At 34.4% G+C, this 17,414-nt stretch overlaps 1 protein-coding gene across 7 annotated transcripts in view; it reads right to left on the bottom strand.

The window, feature by feature from the left end:
- LOC131483416 (coiled-coil domain-containing protein 7-like) overlaps window positions 1-17,414 on the bottom strand; it is a 282,146-nt gene that overhangs the window by 238,179 nt on the left and 26,553 nt on the right. For 6 of the 7 annotated variants that reach the window (XR_009247654.1, XR_009247648.1, XR_009247651.1 and 3 more), the window contains exon 5: window positions 300-320. The exons of the other annotated variant lie outside the window; for it this stretch is intronic. Coding sequence is in view for 1 of the 6 variants with exons in the window: in XM_058681527.1 (XP_058537510.1) it covers window positions 300-320 (21 nt within the window). In the remaining 5 variants the exon portion in view is untranslated. The remainder of the gene's footprint in view (window positions 1-299; window positions 321-17,414) is intronic. 7 annotated transcript variants of the gene reach the window in all.

Here is a 17,414-nt window from a genome sequence, read left to right on the forward strand (position 1 = left end):
TGACAAGTTATTCAAACATGTGGGTGGGTACAGGTGTGTGTGTGTGTGTGTGTGTGTGTGGGTGTGTGTGTGTGTGTACTTCATCTATCAAATATTAGCCATGAACTAAACATCATTTATCCTAGGGTTCAGAATTGGGCTAATGCAACATACAACTGGAATATAACATTTTAAAATTTATATAGTTGCAAGTTTGGGAGTTCTTTTTACTTCCTCAAAACTTAGAAACCTCTTCTTCATTAGTGTATATTTCTGTATTATAATTTCAGTAGGCTTAAACTGTAATATATTGAACATACCTTAAAAAGAGATTCCAAAATCTGGAAAATAAAGTTTTAATTAAAACATTTAAATATAAAATTATTCACTATGTTATGATATGATAAACTATTTAATTCTCTATAATTTTCAATAAGAAAAATATACAAATTATTAAAATAAAACTGTAAATCTACAATCCAAGATAACATTTTTATAATTACAGATATAGTTTTTAGTACATCATGCATAGACAACTCAGTTCTAGAAAACTGTCCACCATTATAGATATATAGTATGATACCTAAAAATAATGTACATTTTTTATTTCATATATTAGTTAATATAAATAAGGAATAAAATTAAGATTCCTCTTGGAAGAGATTTTTTTCATAAAGCATAGAGTATAATAATGAAAAGCATTATCATAAGAACATTATCTCTTCAGTAAAACTTGCTCTGTTGAAGGGCCTAAAAATTGAGATACAAAATATTATATTACTACTTGATATTTTTAATAGGAAATGCATACAACAGGTCTGGGAGACTGTGACAGAAACTGAATAACCAAAATGAATCACACAATCCTAAATACCAATATTTACCACTTAGAAAATATAATGTTCAAATGATTACATTTGAAACACACACACAAAAGCCCATTCTATCACATCCAGATAAAAGTTCTGAATTACATTGTTAAAAAAAAATTAGTACATTCATTAGAGCAGGAAAAAAAAGTTACTTAAGTGAAAAATCAGACTAGTCTAAAAATTTTTTTTGCCATACTAACACTAAATCAATAGTTCAAAAAGTGTAGTCCCCAAACCAAGAGCATCAGCATCACCTAAACAATCATATTTGTTAGTAATGTAAATTCTTAGGCCTCATCCCAGCCAACTGAATCAAAACTCTGGGAGTAGGGCCAGCAATTTGTGTTTTAACTGGCCCTCCAATTGATTCCATTGCATGCTAAAGTTTGAGAATCACTGTGCTAAATAATAAGAAATCAAAAATCTAAGCAAAAAGGGCTGAGATCCTCAACAAAAAATACCAAAGTAAATAAATATCCATGTCTGAAGAGAAATATTTTTAGTTGCATAAGGATTTAGAAACTAATGTTCACTGAGGCACACTACCTTGGAATAAACTCATTCTTTCCACTATCAAGAGATTCCAAGGTTCTCAAAACCTCCTTTCCTATCTCAGAAGATGATAGGAAACCATCATATATCAATTCACTCATTCATTACAGCCAGAGTCCAACAATTATTTAAACCACTAAAAGCCCAGAGAACAAAGACTTTCTCAACTACTGAGGAAACCTACATCTTCAGTTCTAGTAATGCTGAATGAACCTAGAACACTACTGATAAAAGTGGAGAATGAAAACTGACCAGAAGTGTGGAAAATCAATTTTACACAAACACTAAACAGAAAACGAAAATTCTATGAAAATGTAGAGGAACGTATATAAAGTTCCCAGGAAAAATATTAAACTTCTATTCTAATTTTATTTATCATTTAAGTGTGAAGCCAAAATGAAACTGTTTTCAGAAACTCAAAGGCTCCCAAATGATTTCACCACACATTCTAACCTAACAAACAACAACAAAATTTATTCTTAGAAAAGTAAATGTAAGAAAAAACTATAGGCAAGGTAATCAGTATATACCTTACTCTTTTGTTTCAAGTTTTTATTTAAATTCCAGTTAGTTAACATATTGTGCAATATTAGTTTCAGGAGTAGATTTAGTGATTAATCACTTACATGTAACACCCAGTGCTCATCACAAGTGTCCTCCTTAATACCCATCATCCATTTAACCCATCATCACCGCACCCACCTCCTCTCCAGCAACCCTCAGTTTGCTCTCAATAGTTAGGAGTCTGGGATGCCTGGTTGGCTCAGTTGGTTAAAGAGAACAACCTTTGATTTTGGCTCAGGTCATGATCACACAGCTCATGAGACTGAGCCCAGCGTCAGGCTCTGCACTGGCAGCATAGATCCTGCCTGGGATTCTCATTCTCCCTCTCTCTCTCTGCTCATGCTCACTCTCACTCTTTCTCTCTTTCTCTTAAAATTAATAAACTTAAAAAAATTATAATTGACTCTGTTTTATGGTTTGCCTCTTTCTCCCCCCATGTTCATCTGTTTTGTTTCTGAAATTCCACATGACTGAAATCATATGGCATTCACCTTTCTCTGACATTTCATTTAGCATAATACTCTCTAGCTCCATCCATGTCATTGCCAATGGCAAGATTTCATTTTTTTGATGGCTAATATCCCATTGTGTGTGTGTGTGTGTGTGTCTGTGTGTCTGTGTGTGTATACCACAAATTCTTTATCCATTCATCAGTTAACGGACACTTGGGTTCTTTCCATAATTTGGCTAGTGTTGATATATTGCTGCTATAACATAAATATCAGGGTGCATGTATCCCATTGAATTAGTATTTTCATAGTCTTTGGGTAAATACCTAGTAGTTCAATCACTAGATATTGGGGTAGTTCTATGTTTAACTTTTTGAGGGACCTCTATACTGTTTCCAGAGTGGCTACATCAGTTTGCATTCCCACCAACAGTGTAGGAGGGTTTTCCTTTCTCTGCATCTTTGCCAACGTCTGTTGTTTCCTGTGTTATTAAATTTTAGCCATTCTGATAGGTGTATCTCATAGTTTTGATTCATATTTCTCTGATGATGACTGATAGTGAGTACCTTTTCATGTGTCTGTTAGCCATCAGAGTAAATACCCTACTCAAAAAACTATTAATGGGGCTGGCTCTCAATGCCACTGTAATAAAAAGCTTCCTAATGAAAAGATGGCATAATATTTTTTAAGTGAAATAATAAGCTGTAACTAACATTCAGATAGGCATAGTGTGTCACTGAAACCAAGAGAAGAACATTTCAAGAAGAACAAAATGTTCAACAGAGTTATATTTGCAGAGTTGTCAAGAGTCATGAACAATGAATTTAACACCATGGAGTTAGGGGGAAGCAGTCATTACTATCATTACAGGACTAGTTCAAGGGACATTGGGGGCAGAAGTCAAACTGAAGTATAAATGAAGGGGAGAAAAATTAATATAAGTATTAACAAGAGGACTATTTGGGAAAAGGTAGAGCACTAGAAAAAAGCACTAGAAAAAAATGTACACTCAATGGAAGGGTTTTATAAAACTTTAAAAGCCAACAAACATTTTATTTTTTCCTATGAAATTAACATACCAAAACAACATGCCCTAGTTGCTAAAATTTTCTAAAAGGGTAGAATATATTTTGATATATTTATAGGCTATTTGTATTTCCTTCTGTGTGAAATGCCTTTTTATTTCCCTTGAGCATTTTCTATTGATTTATCTTATACTTCTTATAAATAAATGTTATTTATATATTCTGGATAATCCCTTGTCACTTATATGTTATCTAAGCACTTTCCCCTATTTGAACCTTCTCTTGTACATCTCTTTATGAATCTTTATACAATAGAGGTTTTAATTTTAATATAGTTGGATTTATCCAGCTTTCTTTTTATGACATAATCTTGTAATTATTCATTTCTCTAGGTCATAAAGACAGTCTCTAAATATTGTTTCTAAATATTTTTGGTTTTTTCTTCTACATTTAGGTCTTTAATTCATCACAAAATGGTTTTTTTATATATACTATAAAGTAGGGATCAACTTTTGTCTTTTCGTTATCCCAGAGCCATTTATTATACAGTAATCCTCTCCTTGCCTACAGTTTCACTTTCCAGTTTCAGTTACCTTTGATCAACCACTGTCCAGAAGCAGATATCCCTGCTTCTGACATATCATCAGAAAGTCAACAGTAGTCTTACAGTATGTCATAATGCCTATATCATTCACCTCACTGCATCTCATTAAGTAGATATTTTATTATCTCAATTATAAGAGAAAGGGTTAAGTACAGTATAATAAGATATTTTTACAGACCTCATTCACATAATTGTTATTGTTATGTGCCCTAATTTATTAATAGTTGTTGTTACTCTCTTCCTGTTCCTAATTTATAAATTTAACTTTATCATAGGTATGCATGTATAGCATAACACACAGCATGTATGTGTGGATGTATGTATATGTGTATGTGTGTGTGTGTGTGTGTATGTATGTACTATCCATGTAGGCATCCCACTGGGGATCTGAGAACATATCCTCCACAAATCCACAGATAATGGGGGATTATGTACTGTACTAGAGGTCATTAGTAACATATTCCATATATGAAAGGATCTATTTCTGAGTTTTTATTCAATTTCATTGGTCTATCTAGTCTTGCACCAAAAGTACACAATTATAATAAATATAGCTTTATAACAAGTTTTGATATCTGCTAGGGCAAATTGTCTCATTTTGTTCTTTTTCCTCAGACCTCATTTGTCTATTCTTGATCCATTGAACTTCTATATAAAATCCAGAATCAGTTGTAAATTTGCATCAAATAAGACCTATTTTGGGTATTTAGAGAGTGATGACAGCAAAAATGGTAGAATAGGGAACTCAAAGGGCCTATCCTACATGGAAACATGAAAACATGAGCAAAAACTGTCATGACCAAGTTTTCAGAACTCTGAAAAATAGTCAAGGCTTTACAGGAACCAAGTAATGCTGAATAAATTAAAATGTGACTTAAACACTGTAGGAGAACTTTGTGACATTTCAACAGTCTTGCCCTCCCCTAGTACAATGGTAGTCATAAAGTTGACAACCTCCATTTCTGATTTGGGTATGTGGTTCTAGAGGAAACAAAGATCTATTGCCAAGGAACTTTGTTTGTCTGTTTTGACCTTTCTGAGGGTTCTCTGAAGGACTTGCAGCTTTTGCCTTTGTTTCATCTAGCTCAGAACTCTCTCATGGCAAAAAACAAACAAACAAACAGCTGAGTGGAGGGAATTACTCAAAAACACTGAAAGGAAAATGAACAAGCCACTGCTCCCTGTAGAAAAAGATTGTAGTTGTGGCAAATAACATACATGTCAAAATCCTAGAAGAAAAAGCTATAGCAACAGTAACTTTGGAAAATAAGGATTTTGAAAGATCCCATATATAAGAGGAATCTAGTGAGCCACATACTTACCCTGGCCAGGATTCATGCTCACAAAATATCTGAGTGACACTAAACTTTCACCTCCGGCTTATCTTTAGCTCAACGCAAACAAAAAATGAAGGCTAACTCAAGATTTGTAAACAGCTTAGCTAAGTTTTGAAGGAGGGTCCCAACACAGATCTAAACTTAAAGGAACAGGAAAAATGTTTTTCTCCTTTTATTTTTTGTGGCTCAAGGCATATAAGAAAATCTTTGTCAAATATACTACCTGACCACAAGCTAAAGGCACAGAAACTTGAGAGATGAAATATATCAAAGAATACAGATCTTCAAGATAGTTTACTTTTATTGTTTTGTTTATTTTAGAGGGAGAGAGAGAGAGAACGAGCAGGAGAGAGGGGCAGAGGAGCTTGACATGACCCTGCAATCATGACCTGAGGTGAGTTGGACACTCAACCAACTGATCCACCAAGGCACCCCTCAAATAAATAGTTCAAATTTCTGATTTCCAATCTGGATTGCAAGGAGTCATATCAATCACTCTGTTCTAACAATAAAAGCTGAATGAACTGAAAATCAACAATTCATCTTATGTCCATCACAAAATTGAGGTCACAGAGCAAATCACAGCATCAAAAATGGAAGAGACAGGTGATACTGAGAATCATAAATTCCCAGAGCAGAAATCCCTAAGAACAAATCTCCCCAAATTTGACATGTAAGTAGGGATTTATATGAAGTAAAATGAACAAGAGATCTTTAATAAGATTAACAACTGTTTTCTTCTCAGAAACTATGGACATCAGAAGGTAGCGTGATGGCATATTTTAAATGCAATTAAGAAAAGAATACTATATGCCAAGTGTTACATACCTGGCAAGACTGTACTTCAAAAATGAAGGAGAACTTAAGAAAAGATAATGCCATAATTAAGTGTAAGAAAATTATGGATAAAAAACTTAAAATATGACATCATATACATAAACTGCAAAGGAGGGAGTAAAAAAGAACAAAAAGAAGTTTTTTAGAATGTGTTTGACTTAAATGACTGGCCACTTAATAGAGACTGTTATGTACTTAAGATGTTATATATGAACTTCATGCTAACCACAAACACAAAATCTATAAAAGATACAGAAAAAAAGAGAAAGAAACCAAATGTAACACTAGAGAAACTCATAAATCACAAAGAAAGAGAGAAAGAGAAGAATGAAGCAGAGAACTACAAAAAAATTAAATAAATTTTAAAAATTAAATAAATATAATTAATTAATTAATTAATTAAATGACAATAAGTACATACCTATCAATAATTACTTTAAATATAAATGGCCTAATTCTTCAATCAAAGACATAGGGTGGCATAATGGATTAAAAAAAGTAAAAGAACCATCTACATGTTGCCTATAAAAGACTCAACTCAGACCCAAAGACACATGCAGACTAAAAGTGAAGTGATGGAAAAATATTAACCATAAAAATGGAAGCAAAACAAGAAGTAATATTTACATCAGATAAAATAGTTTTAAACAAAGACTAATAAAATACAAAAAGGGCATTACATAATAATAAAATAAAGAGAACAATCAAACAAGAGAATATAACAATTATAAATATCAATGCACCCAATATTAGAGCACCTAAATATGTAAAGCAAATATTGACAGACATAAAGGGAGAAACTGATTATAATACATTAATAGGAGGAGACTTTAACATCTCACTTACATCAATGGGTAGATCATTCAGGTAGAAAATCAATAAGGAAACAGAATCTCTGAATGACACATTAGACTAGTTGGACATAACACATATATAAAGAACATTCCATCCAAAATAACAAAATACATATTCTTCTCAAGTGCACATGAAACATTCTCCAGAAGACATCATATTAACATATGACACAAAACAAGTCTGAATAAATTTTAAAATACTGAAATCATACCATGCATCTTTTTCAACCACAGTGGTATGAAACTAGAAATCAATCATAAGACAATGAAAAGAACACGAACATGTAAAGGCTAAGCAACAGGCTACTAAACAACCAATGAGTCAATGAAGAAATCAAAGAAAAATGTAGAAATATATGGAGACAAATGAAAACACAATTGCCCAAAATCTTTGGGACACAGCAAAATCAGTATTAAGAGGGAGATAGTTAGCAACACAGGCCTACCTCAAGAAACAAGAAAAAGCTCAAAAGCAATCTAACCTTACATTAAAATGAACTAGGAAAAGAACAAACAAAGCCCAAAGAGATTAAAAGTAAGAAAATAATAAGATCAGAGTACAAATAAATAACATAAGACTTCTTAAAAAGGAAAAGATCAATGAATGAAACCAAGAGCCGGTTCGTTAAAAAGATAACAAAATTGATAAGCCCTTAGCCAGACTCATCAAGGAAAAAAAAAAAAGAAAAACTCAAATAAAATCAGAAACAAAAGAGAATAAACAGCTTACACCACAGAAATATAATGCAATATAAGAGAAAACGATGAAAAATTATACATCAGCAAATTGGACAACCTAAAAGAAATAAATAAATTCTTAGAAATTGAATCAGGAAGATAGAAAATCTGAAGGCCAATTACTAGTATACTAGTAATGAAATTGAATCAGTAATCAAAAAATTGCCGAAAAAATCAAAGTCTAGGACTAGACACATTTATAGGTGAATTCTGCCAAGCACTTAAAGAATAGTACTTATTCTCATACTATTTCAAAAAATAGAAAAAAAAAGGAAAGTTCCCAAATTCACTTTATAAGGCCAACATTATTCTAATATCAAAATCAGACAAGGACACCACAAATAAAAAAACTATAGGTCAATATCTCTGATGAACATAGATGGAAAAATCCTCAGCAAAATACAGGCAAACCACATTCAACAATACATTAAAAGGATCATTCACTGTGATCAAGAGGAATTTATTCTGGGGGTGCAAGAATGGTTCAAATTTGCAAATCAATGTGAAACTTCATATCAACAAAAGAGAAGGATTAAAATCCATATGATCATCCCAATAGGTGCAGGAAAAGCATCTGACAAAAATCAACAGCCATTGATGATAAACTCTCAATAAAGTGGGTTTAGAAGAAACATACATCAACATAACAAAGGCCATATAGTTAAAAAAAAAGGAAAAAGAAAAGGGAAAAAAAAAAACAGGGCCGGGGAACCTGAGTGGCTCAGTCAGTTAAGCAACCAACTCTTGATTTTGGCTCAGATCATGACCTCACAGTTTGTGAGATTGAGCCCCGCATCAGGCATGGAGCCTGTTTGGGATTCTCTCTCTCCTCTCTGCCCCTCTCCACTCTCAAAATAAATAGATATTAACATTTTTTAAATGGCTAACATCATACTCAATGAGGAAAAATTTGGAGCTTTTCCCTTAAGGTCAGGAACAAAATAGGATGTCTACTCTCACCACTATTGTTCAACATAGAAAGAAGTGTTAGCTATAGCAATCAGGCAAGAAAAAAAAAATGCAAGGCATCCATTTTGGCAAGGAAGATGTTAAACTGTCATTATTTCCATATGGCATAATAATACACACAGAAAACTCTAAACTATTAGAACTATTAGAAATAAGAAATTAATTCAGTAACATTGTAGTGTATAAAAATAATACTCAGAAATCTGTTTCATTTCTATAAACTTATAGAAATTAGCAGAAGGAGAAGTTAAGAGAACTTACAATTATACCAAAACAAAAACTAAATACCTAGGAATAAATTTAACAAAGGTGGTGAAAGACATGTACTCTGAAAACTATAAAACACTTATGAAAGAAATGGAAGATGACACAAACAAATGTAAAGATATTCCATGCTAATGGATTGAAAGATTTAATATTCTTAAAATGTCCATACTACCCAAAGCAATCTGCAGAGTCAACGCAATCCCTATCAAAATACTAACATACTAGCATTTTCACAAAACTAGAATAAATAATCCCAAAATTTATATAGAACCACAAAGACTGCAAATAGCCAATGCAATCTTGAAAAAGAAAAACAAAGCTGGAGGTATCAGAAGTCCAGATTTCATGATACACTACAAAGTGGGGCAGCTGGGTAGCTCAGTTGGTTGACCATCTAACTTAATTTCTGCTCAAACTCTTAATTTCTGCTCAGTGATGATCTCAGTGTTGTGGGATCGAGTCCCACATCAGAATCCATGCTGAGTATGGAACCTGCTTGAGATTCTCTCTCTCTCTCTCTCTCTCTTTCTCTCTCTCTCTCTCTCTCTCTCTCTCTTTCTCCCCCGCCCGCCCCCACTGTGCCCTTCTCACTGCTTGCATTCTCTCTCTCTCTCTAAAAAAAAAAACAAAAAAAAAAAAGATACACTACAGAGCTGTAGTAATGAAAACAGTATGATACTGGCACAAAAATAGACTCATAGATCAATGGAACAAAATAGAAAATCCACAAATAAACCCTGCTTATATGGTCAAATAATCCACAACAAAGAAGGCAAGAATATACAATAGGGAAAGACACTCTCTTCAATAAATGGTGCTAGGAAGACTGGAGAGCTGTATGCAAAAGAATGAAACTGAATTTTGCACAGCTAGAAAATTGATCTGAGGATTAACACAACAATCTGCATAACTTGAGCCACAGAATTCAATAGGTACACAGCAGAGAGGTGAACTGGGGGAGAGAGAAGCCACAGAGGATAGGGAGCTGTTTTTGCAGATAGAGGAAACAGAAAAGGGGGGAGAGTGCAGGAAAAGCACTCCCCCAAAAGTAGCTGGAGAGAAAGAGAAAGAGTGGAAATACCCACAAGTGACTGAACAAGAAAGGGAGAAAGGAAAAAGGAGATGGTTTCAATACCATTAGCACTCTATAAACAGAGGAGCACAGAGTCTGGAAAAAACTCCACAGCTTAATACCTGATGGAGCTCTGGTGGGAAGGGTGAATCCTCAGGAGCAGACAGTGAGGTCCGAGGGGTCTACAGCCCACATGGGGAGAAGTGGTTCCCCTGCCAGGAGGGAATTTGGTAGAAGCCACAGAGCCTCCCTACAGGCAAAGGTCCCAGTGGACCCCAGAGAACAGCCATGTTTGCTGGTATTGGAACAAAGACACCAGGGTGCTTCAGATGAAACCTGGCACTGGCTGTGTGTTGCATTTGCCATAATCTCTGAACCTCTGCTGCCATGCAATCACAGGAACTTTTTCTGGGGCAAGTAGGCACCATCCACAATCTCTGAACCACTGCAAAAGCATGACCACACAAAAGTTCCCAGGGGCAAGCCGGCAGCCAGCCATTGCCCAGCAAGGGCGTCCCCTAGAGGGTCAGAGTTGATGCTGCAGGGCTCTCAGAAGTGAAGGGTATGGAAACACAGCCCCATATGAGATATAATTCATGAGGAAGGTGTCACCTGGCAGGCTGACAGTTTGGATATGTACAGTGTAGAAACAGGAAGTGGATGGAAGCTGGAGACAAAGGAGGGGTACTTGATGACTGGTTGTTGAGAACACAGAGTTCTGACACCAGAGACTGGGAAGCTGGGTGACATCAATTAAACCTCTCCCATGCATGCATGCCACACCAATCCACCCCAGTCACCTAAGCAGAGCCACATAGTGGGAGAACAGAGCCATTACACCAAGCCTCATCCAACTGTGCCAACCAAGCTCAGGCCCTAGAGCACAAGTCTGTCTGCCTGCTTAGTGTACGAACTATAAAGTGCTTCATAGTTAGACTTCTAGGGGAAACTGGATGTAATTTTATTGGGATTTCATTCTGTTTGCTGCTCCATCTATTCATTACTTCTTTATTCTGTTTTCTTTTTTTTGTTTGTTTCATTTATTTTTCTTTTCTTATTCTTGGATACAGAAAAAGAAAAAAATTATTTTTATTTTCTGCTTTTTAATTTTTTTAATTTTTACTATATTTTTTTATTTTTGGAAATGTTTTATTCTATTTTACTTTCTTCATTTCATTTTATTCTATTATATACTTTTCTAAAATTTTTAAACATTTCCTTACTTTTCTTTCTTTCCCTTTTTCCTCTATTCTATCAAGCTTCTTTCAATAACCAGATGAAAACACACTAGGATCTAGCTTCCTTTATTTAACTGTTTATGTTGTTTTTAATTTTTTAATTTAAATTTTTATGTTATTAATTCTTTTTCTTCCTCCAAAAATGACCAAATGAAGGAATTCATCCCAAAAGAAAGAACAGGAAGAAAGGACAGCCAGGGACTTAATCAACACAGATATAAGGAAGATGTCTGAACTAGAATTTAGAATCACAATAATAAGAATACTAACTGGGGTTGAAAAAGCATAGAATCCCTTTCTGCAGAGAAAAAGGGGTAAAATCTAGTCAGGACAAAATTAAAAATAGTAAAACTGAGATGCAATCTTGAATGGATGTCATGGCAGCAAGGATGGATGAAGCAGAGCCATGAATCACCAATATAGAAGGTGAAATTATGGAGAATAATGAAACAGAAAAAAAGAGGAAAACTAAGGCAAAACAGCACGACATAAGAATCAGAGAACCCAGTGACTCATTAAAAAGGAATAACATTAAAATCATAGGAGTCCCAGAAGATACAGAGAGAGAAAAAGGGGTACAAGGTCTATGTGAGCAAATCACAGTGGAAGCCATTTCTAACTAACCTAGGGAAAGACACAGACATCAAAACCAAGAAAGCACAGAGAACTCCTGTGCTTCAACAGAAACTGACCATAAACAAGGCATATCATAATCAAATTCACAAAATACATAGAAAAGGAAAGATTTATGAAAGCAGCAATGGAAAAAAAGTACTTAACCTATAAGGGAAGACAGACCAGGTTCATAACAGACCCATCCACAGAAACTTGGCAGGCCAGAAAGGCGTGGCAGGATATATTCAACATGCTGAACTGGAAAAATATACAGCCAAGAATTCTGTATCCAGCTAGGCTGTCATTCAAATATTGCTAAAATGTCAATACTACCCAAAGCAATCTACACGTTCAATGCAATCCCTATCAAAATTGCACCAGCATTCTTCTCAAAGCTAGAATGAACAATGCTAAAATTTGTATGAAACTAAAAAAGACCCCAAAAAGCCAAAGTAATGTTGAAAAAGAAAACCAAAGTGGAAGGCATCACAATCCCAGACTTTAGTCTGTACTACAAAGCTGTAAGAATCAAGACAGGATGATATTGGCACAAAAACAGACACATAGACCAAAGAAATAGAATAGAGAACCCAGAAATATACACACAAATGTATGGCCAACTAATTTGTGACAAGGCAGGAAAGAATATCCAATGGAATAAAGACAGTCTCTTCAGCAAATGGTGTTGGGAAAACTGGACAGCTACATGCAGAAGATTGAACCTAGACTACTTTCTTACACCATACACAAAAATAAACTCAAAATGGATGAAAGACCTAAACATAAGTCAGGAAGCCATCAAAATCCTAGGGGATAAAGCAGGCAAAAACTTCTTTGACTTCAGCCACAGCAACTTCTTACTCAACATGTCTCTAGAGGCAAGGGAAACAAAAGCAAAAATGAACAATTGGGACCTCATCAAAATAAAAATCTTCTGCATGGAGAAGGAAACAATCAGAAAAACTAAAAGGTAACTGATGAAATGGGAGAAGATATTTGCAAAGACTTATCAGATAAAGGATTAGTATCCAAAATCTATAAAGAACTTATCAAACTTAACAGCCAGAAAACAAATAATCCAGTGAAGAAAAAGCTAAAAGACATGAATAGACACTTTTCCAAAGAAGACATCCAGATGTCCAACAGACATATGAAAAAATTCTCAATGTCACTCGTTATCAGGGAAATACAAATCAAAACCACAATGAGATACCACCTCATACCTGTCAGAATGGCTAACATTAACAACTCAGGCAACAATAGATGTTGGCAAGGTTGCAGAGAAAGAGGAACGCTTTTTCACTGCTGGTGGGGTTGCATACTGGTGCAGTCACTCTGGAGAACAGTATGGAGGTTCCTCAGAAAACTAGAAATAGAACTACCCTACAACCCAGCAATTGCACCACTAGGTATTTATCCAGAGGATACAGGTATGTTGTTTCAAAGGGGCACATGGACCCCAATGTTTAATAGAAGTGCTATTGACAATAGCCAAAGTATATGGAAAGAGCCCAAATGTCAATTGACGGATGAAGGGATAAAGGATAAAGAAGGTGTGGTGTGTATGTGTGTGTGTGTATACATACATACATATATGTATGAAAGAGATTTAGACACACACACATACACACAATGGCAGTATTGGCAATCAAAAAGAATGAAATCTTGCCATTTGCAACAATGTGGATGAAGCTAGAGTGTATTATGCTAAGCAAAATTAGTCAGAGAAAGACAAATATCATATGACTTCACTCATATGTGGAATTTAAGATACAAAACAGATGAACATAAGGGAATGGAAGCAAAAATAATATAAAAGCAGGAAGGGGGACAAAACATAAGATGCTCTTAATTTAGAGAACAAACTGAGAGCTGCCGGATGGGTTGTGTGTAGGGGGATGGGCTAAATGGGCAAGGGGCATTAAGGAGGACACCTGTTGGGATGAGCACTGGGTGTTATATGTAGGGGATGAATCAATGGATTCCACTCCTGAAGTCACTATTGTACTATATGCTAACTAACTTGGATGTAAATTAAAACAAATGAATGGATGGATGAAACTGGATCAATTTTTTACATAATACATGCAAATAAGCTAAAATGAATTAAAGACCTAAATGTGAGACCTGAAACCATAAAAATTCTAGAAGAGAATGCAGACAGTAATTTTTTTTAATTTTTTTGACACCAATGATAGCAACATTTTTCTAGCTAGGTCTGCTAAGGAAAAGGAAATGAAAGCAAAAATAAACTATTAAGATAACAACCAAATAAAAAGCTTTTTCACAGCAAATGAACCATCTAAAAACAAACAGACAATCTACTGAATGGGAGAATACATTTGCAAATGATATATCTGATAAGGGGTTAATATCCAAAATATCAAAGAATTTATACAACTCAAAACCAAAAAGAAGAAGGAAGAAGCTGTGAAGGGGGAAGAGGAGGGGAGGAGGAAGAGGAGGAGGAGGAGGAAGGGGGAGGAGGAGGGGAGGAGAAAGAGGAGAAAAAGAAGGAGAAGGAGTAGGAAGTAAAGGAGGAGGAGGAGGAAGTAGAGGAGGAAGAAGAGGAGGAGGAGAAAAACACAATCCAATTTAAAAAATGGGCAGACTCGGGGCGCCTGGGTGGCGCAGTCGGTTAAGCGTCCGACTTCAGCCAGGTCACGATCTCGCGGTCTGTGAGTTCGAGCCCCGCGTCAGGCTCTGGGCTGATGGCTCGGAGCCTGGAGCCTGTTTCCGAGTCTGTGTCTCCCTCTCTCTCTGCCCCTCCCCCGTTCATGCTCTGTCTCTCTCTGTCCCAAAAATAAATAAAAAACGTTGAAAAAAAAATTTAAAAAAAAAAAAAAAATGGGCAGACTGAATAGACATTTTTCCAAAGATGACATACAGATAGCCAATAGACACATGAAAAGATGCTCAATATCACTAATCATCAGGGAAATGCAAATCAAAACCACAACAATAACTTCACAGCTGTCAGAATGACTGGTATAAAAAAGAGAAAGAAATAATGAATGTTGGAAAGGATATGAAGAAAAGAAAACTCTTGTGCACTGTTGGTGGTATTGTAAGTTGGCGAAACTATTGTGGAAAACAGTATAGACACTCCTGAAACAAGTTAAAAATAGAAATGCCAATCTGATTTTTGAATGCAGAATTTAATCTATATTTAATGTAACTACCTACCCAGAAGGATTTATTTCTGTCGGTTTGCTATTTTTCTGTATATCATACTTTTTAAGAAACTCAGTTCCTCTATTAATTCCTTTTGTTTAGTTTAATTTTTTTGTAATATACTGTTTTGGTGCCTTTCTCATTTGCCTTTTTTGTATATTTTAAAATTATTTATTAGTAGTTACCTTAGGGTTACAATGAGTATCATAAACTTTTATAGTGTGAATTAGTGCTAACTTAAATTTAAAATTATACATCTCTGTTCCTATACAGCTTCACCCTCCCCTTTTATTGTCATGAAGTAGGCTTTTACACATTGTGTGCTCATTAACATAGATTTATAAATGATTTATGTTTTTTGTCTTTTATATTATATGAAAAAAGAGGATTCAAAAACCAAAACTGTGTTATTTTTTGTATTTTATATTTAATTACATAGTTACTTTCTTTTTAATTTTTTTGAGTATATTTGACACACAATGTTATATTAGTATCAGGTATACATAGTGATTCAACAACTCTGTAAGTAATGCTACACAAATGTAGCTACCATCGATCACCATGCAATACTATTACAATACCACTGATTATATTCCCTATGTTGTACCTTTAATTCCCATGATTTTATTGATTCCATAATTAGAAGCCTATATCTCCTACTCCCTTTCACCCATCTTGCCCATCCTCTACCTCCTCCCCTCTGGCAATCAGTTTGTTCTCTGTATTTATAGATCCAATTCTGCTGTTTCTTTATTTGGTTTTTCAGATTCCACATATAGTGAAATCATATGACATTTGTCTTTCTCTGTCTGACTTATTTTACTTAACACAGTATCTTCTAGGTCTATCTGTATTGCCAAAAATGGCAAGATCTCACTCTTTTTTATGGCTAAGTAATATTCCACTGTGTACATACTACATCATCTTTACCAATTCATCTATTGATGGACACTTGGGACTGCTTTGATACCTTGGTGATTGTAAATAATGCTGCAATAAACATACGGTTGAAGATATATTTTCAACTTAGTATTTTCATTGTCTTTAGTAGAATATTGAATAAACACAGAATAAATATTCTGTAGTAGAATTATTGGATCAAATGGTATTTCTAACTTTTTGAGGAACCTCCATACTATTTTCCACTGTGGTTGTTAAAGTATAATGAATCTGAACTAATTAATAATAATTTAGACATACCTTTTTATTCTTTTAAGTTGGGAGATATATTTGTATATTCTTGGTATTTAAGGACTATTTAAAATTAGAATGTCATAAAAAGAAATTTAACATTTTAGAATATGAGATTTAAGTATATAAAAAGAAATCACATTTTTTATTCCATTATAGTAATTGCAATTTTCATGTTACACGTTACACAAAACTACCTGGCAAAAAAAAAAAGACAAACTTTCTACTGTTTATTTCTAAGATATTAATTTAAAAATTTGTTTAATAAAATGAGATTATAGATAATAAACCAGTAGTGGAGACAAAATGATATACTAAAAAATGATTCAAGTAAATTAAGTCAGGGCAAGATGTGGGAACAGATCCCCCAAAAAATGGCAATCTTATACCCAAACTTGTTAATTATTATACTAAATGCATACATTCAAAACACTCCAACTAAAGGCAGTTATCACCAGACTGAAAATAAAAAAAAAAAGGTTTGTCTATATGAAACACATTTCAAATAGAAAGATATAAATAGGTTAAGTAGAAAAGATATTATGACAACACTAATCATAAGAAAACTAGAGTAACTATATCAATATCAGACAAAGCAGACTACAGGATGAGAAATATTACCACAGACATATGAACTACTATTTCATTAATACCAAATGGTCAATTCATCAAAAGGGCGTAATAAATTATTGGATTCACCCAGTGCTCATCCCAACAAGTGCCCTCCTCAATGCCCAACACCCATTTTCTCCCCTCCCCTGCCCCTCCATCAATGTGGTTTGTTCTCTGTATTTAAGAGTCTCTTATGGTTTGCCTTCCTCTCTGTTTGAAACTATTTTTCCCCTTCCCTTTTTCCCATGGTCTTCTGTTAAGTTTCTCAAGTTCTACATATGAGTGGAAATATACGGTATCTGTCTTTGTCTGACTGGCTTAATTCACTTAGCATAATACCCTCCGGTTCCATCCACATTGCTGCAAGTGTCAGGATTTCATTATTTCTCATTGCAAAGTAGTATTTCATTTTACATATAAACCACATCTTCTTTATCAATTCATCAGTTTCCATAATTTGGCTAT

Source organism: Neofelis nebulosa, chromosome 8 (genome assembly GCF_028018385.1).
Source record: "Neofelis nebulosa isolate mNeoNeb1 chromosome 8, mNeoNeb1.pri, whole genome shotgun sequence".
NCBI lineage: Eukaryota > Metazoa > Chordata > Mammalia > Carnivora > Felidae > Neofelis > Neofelis nebulosa.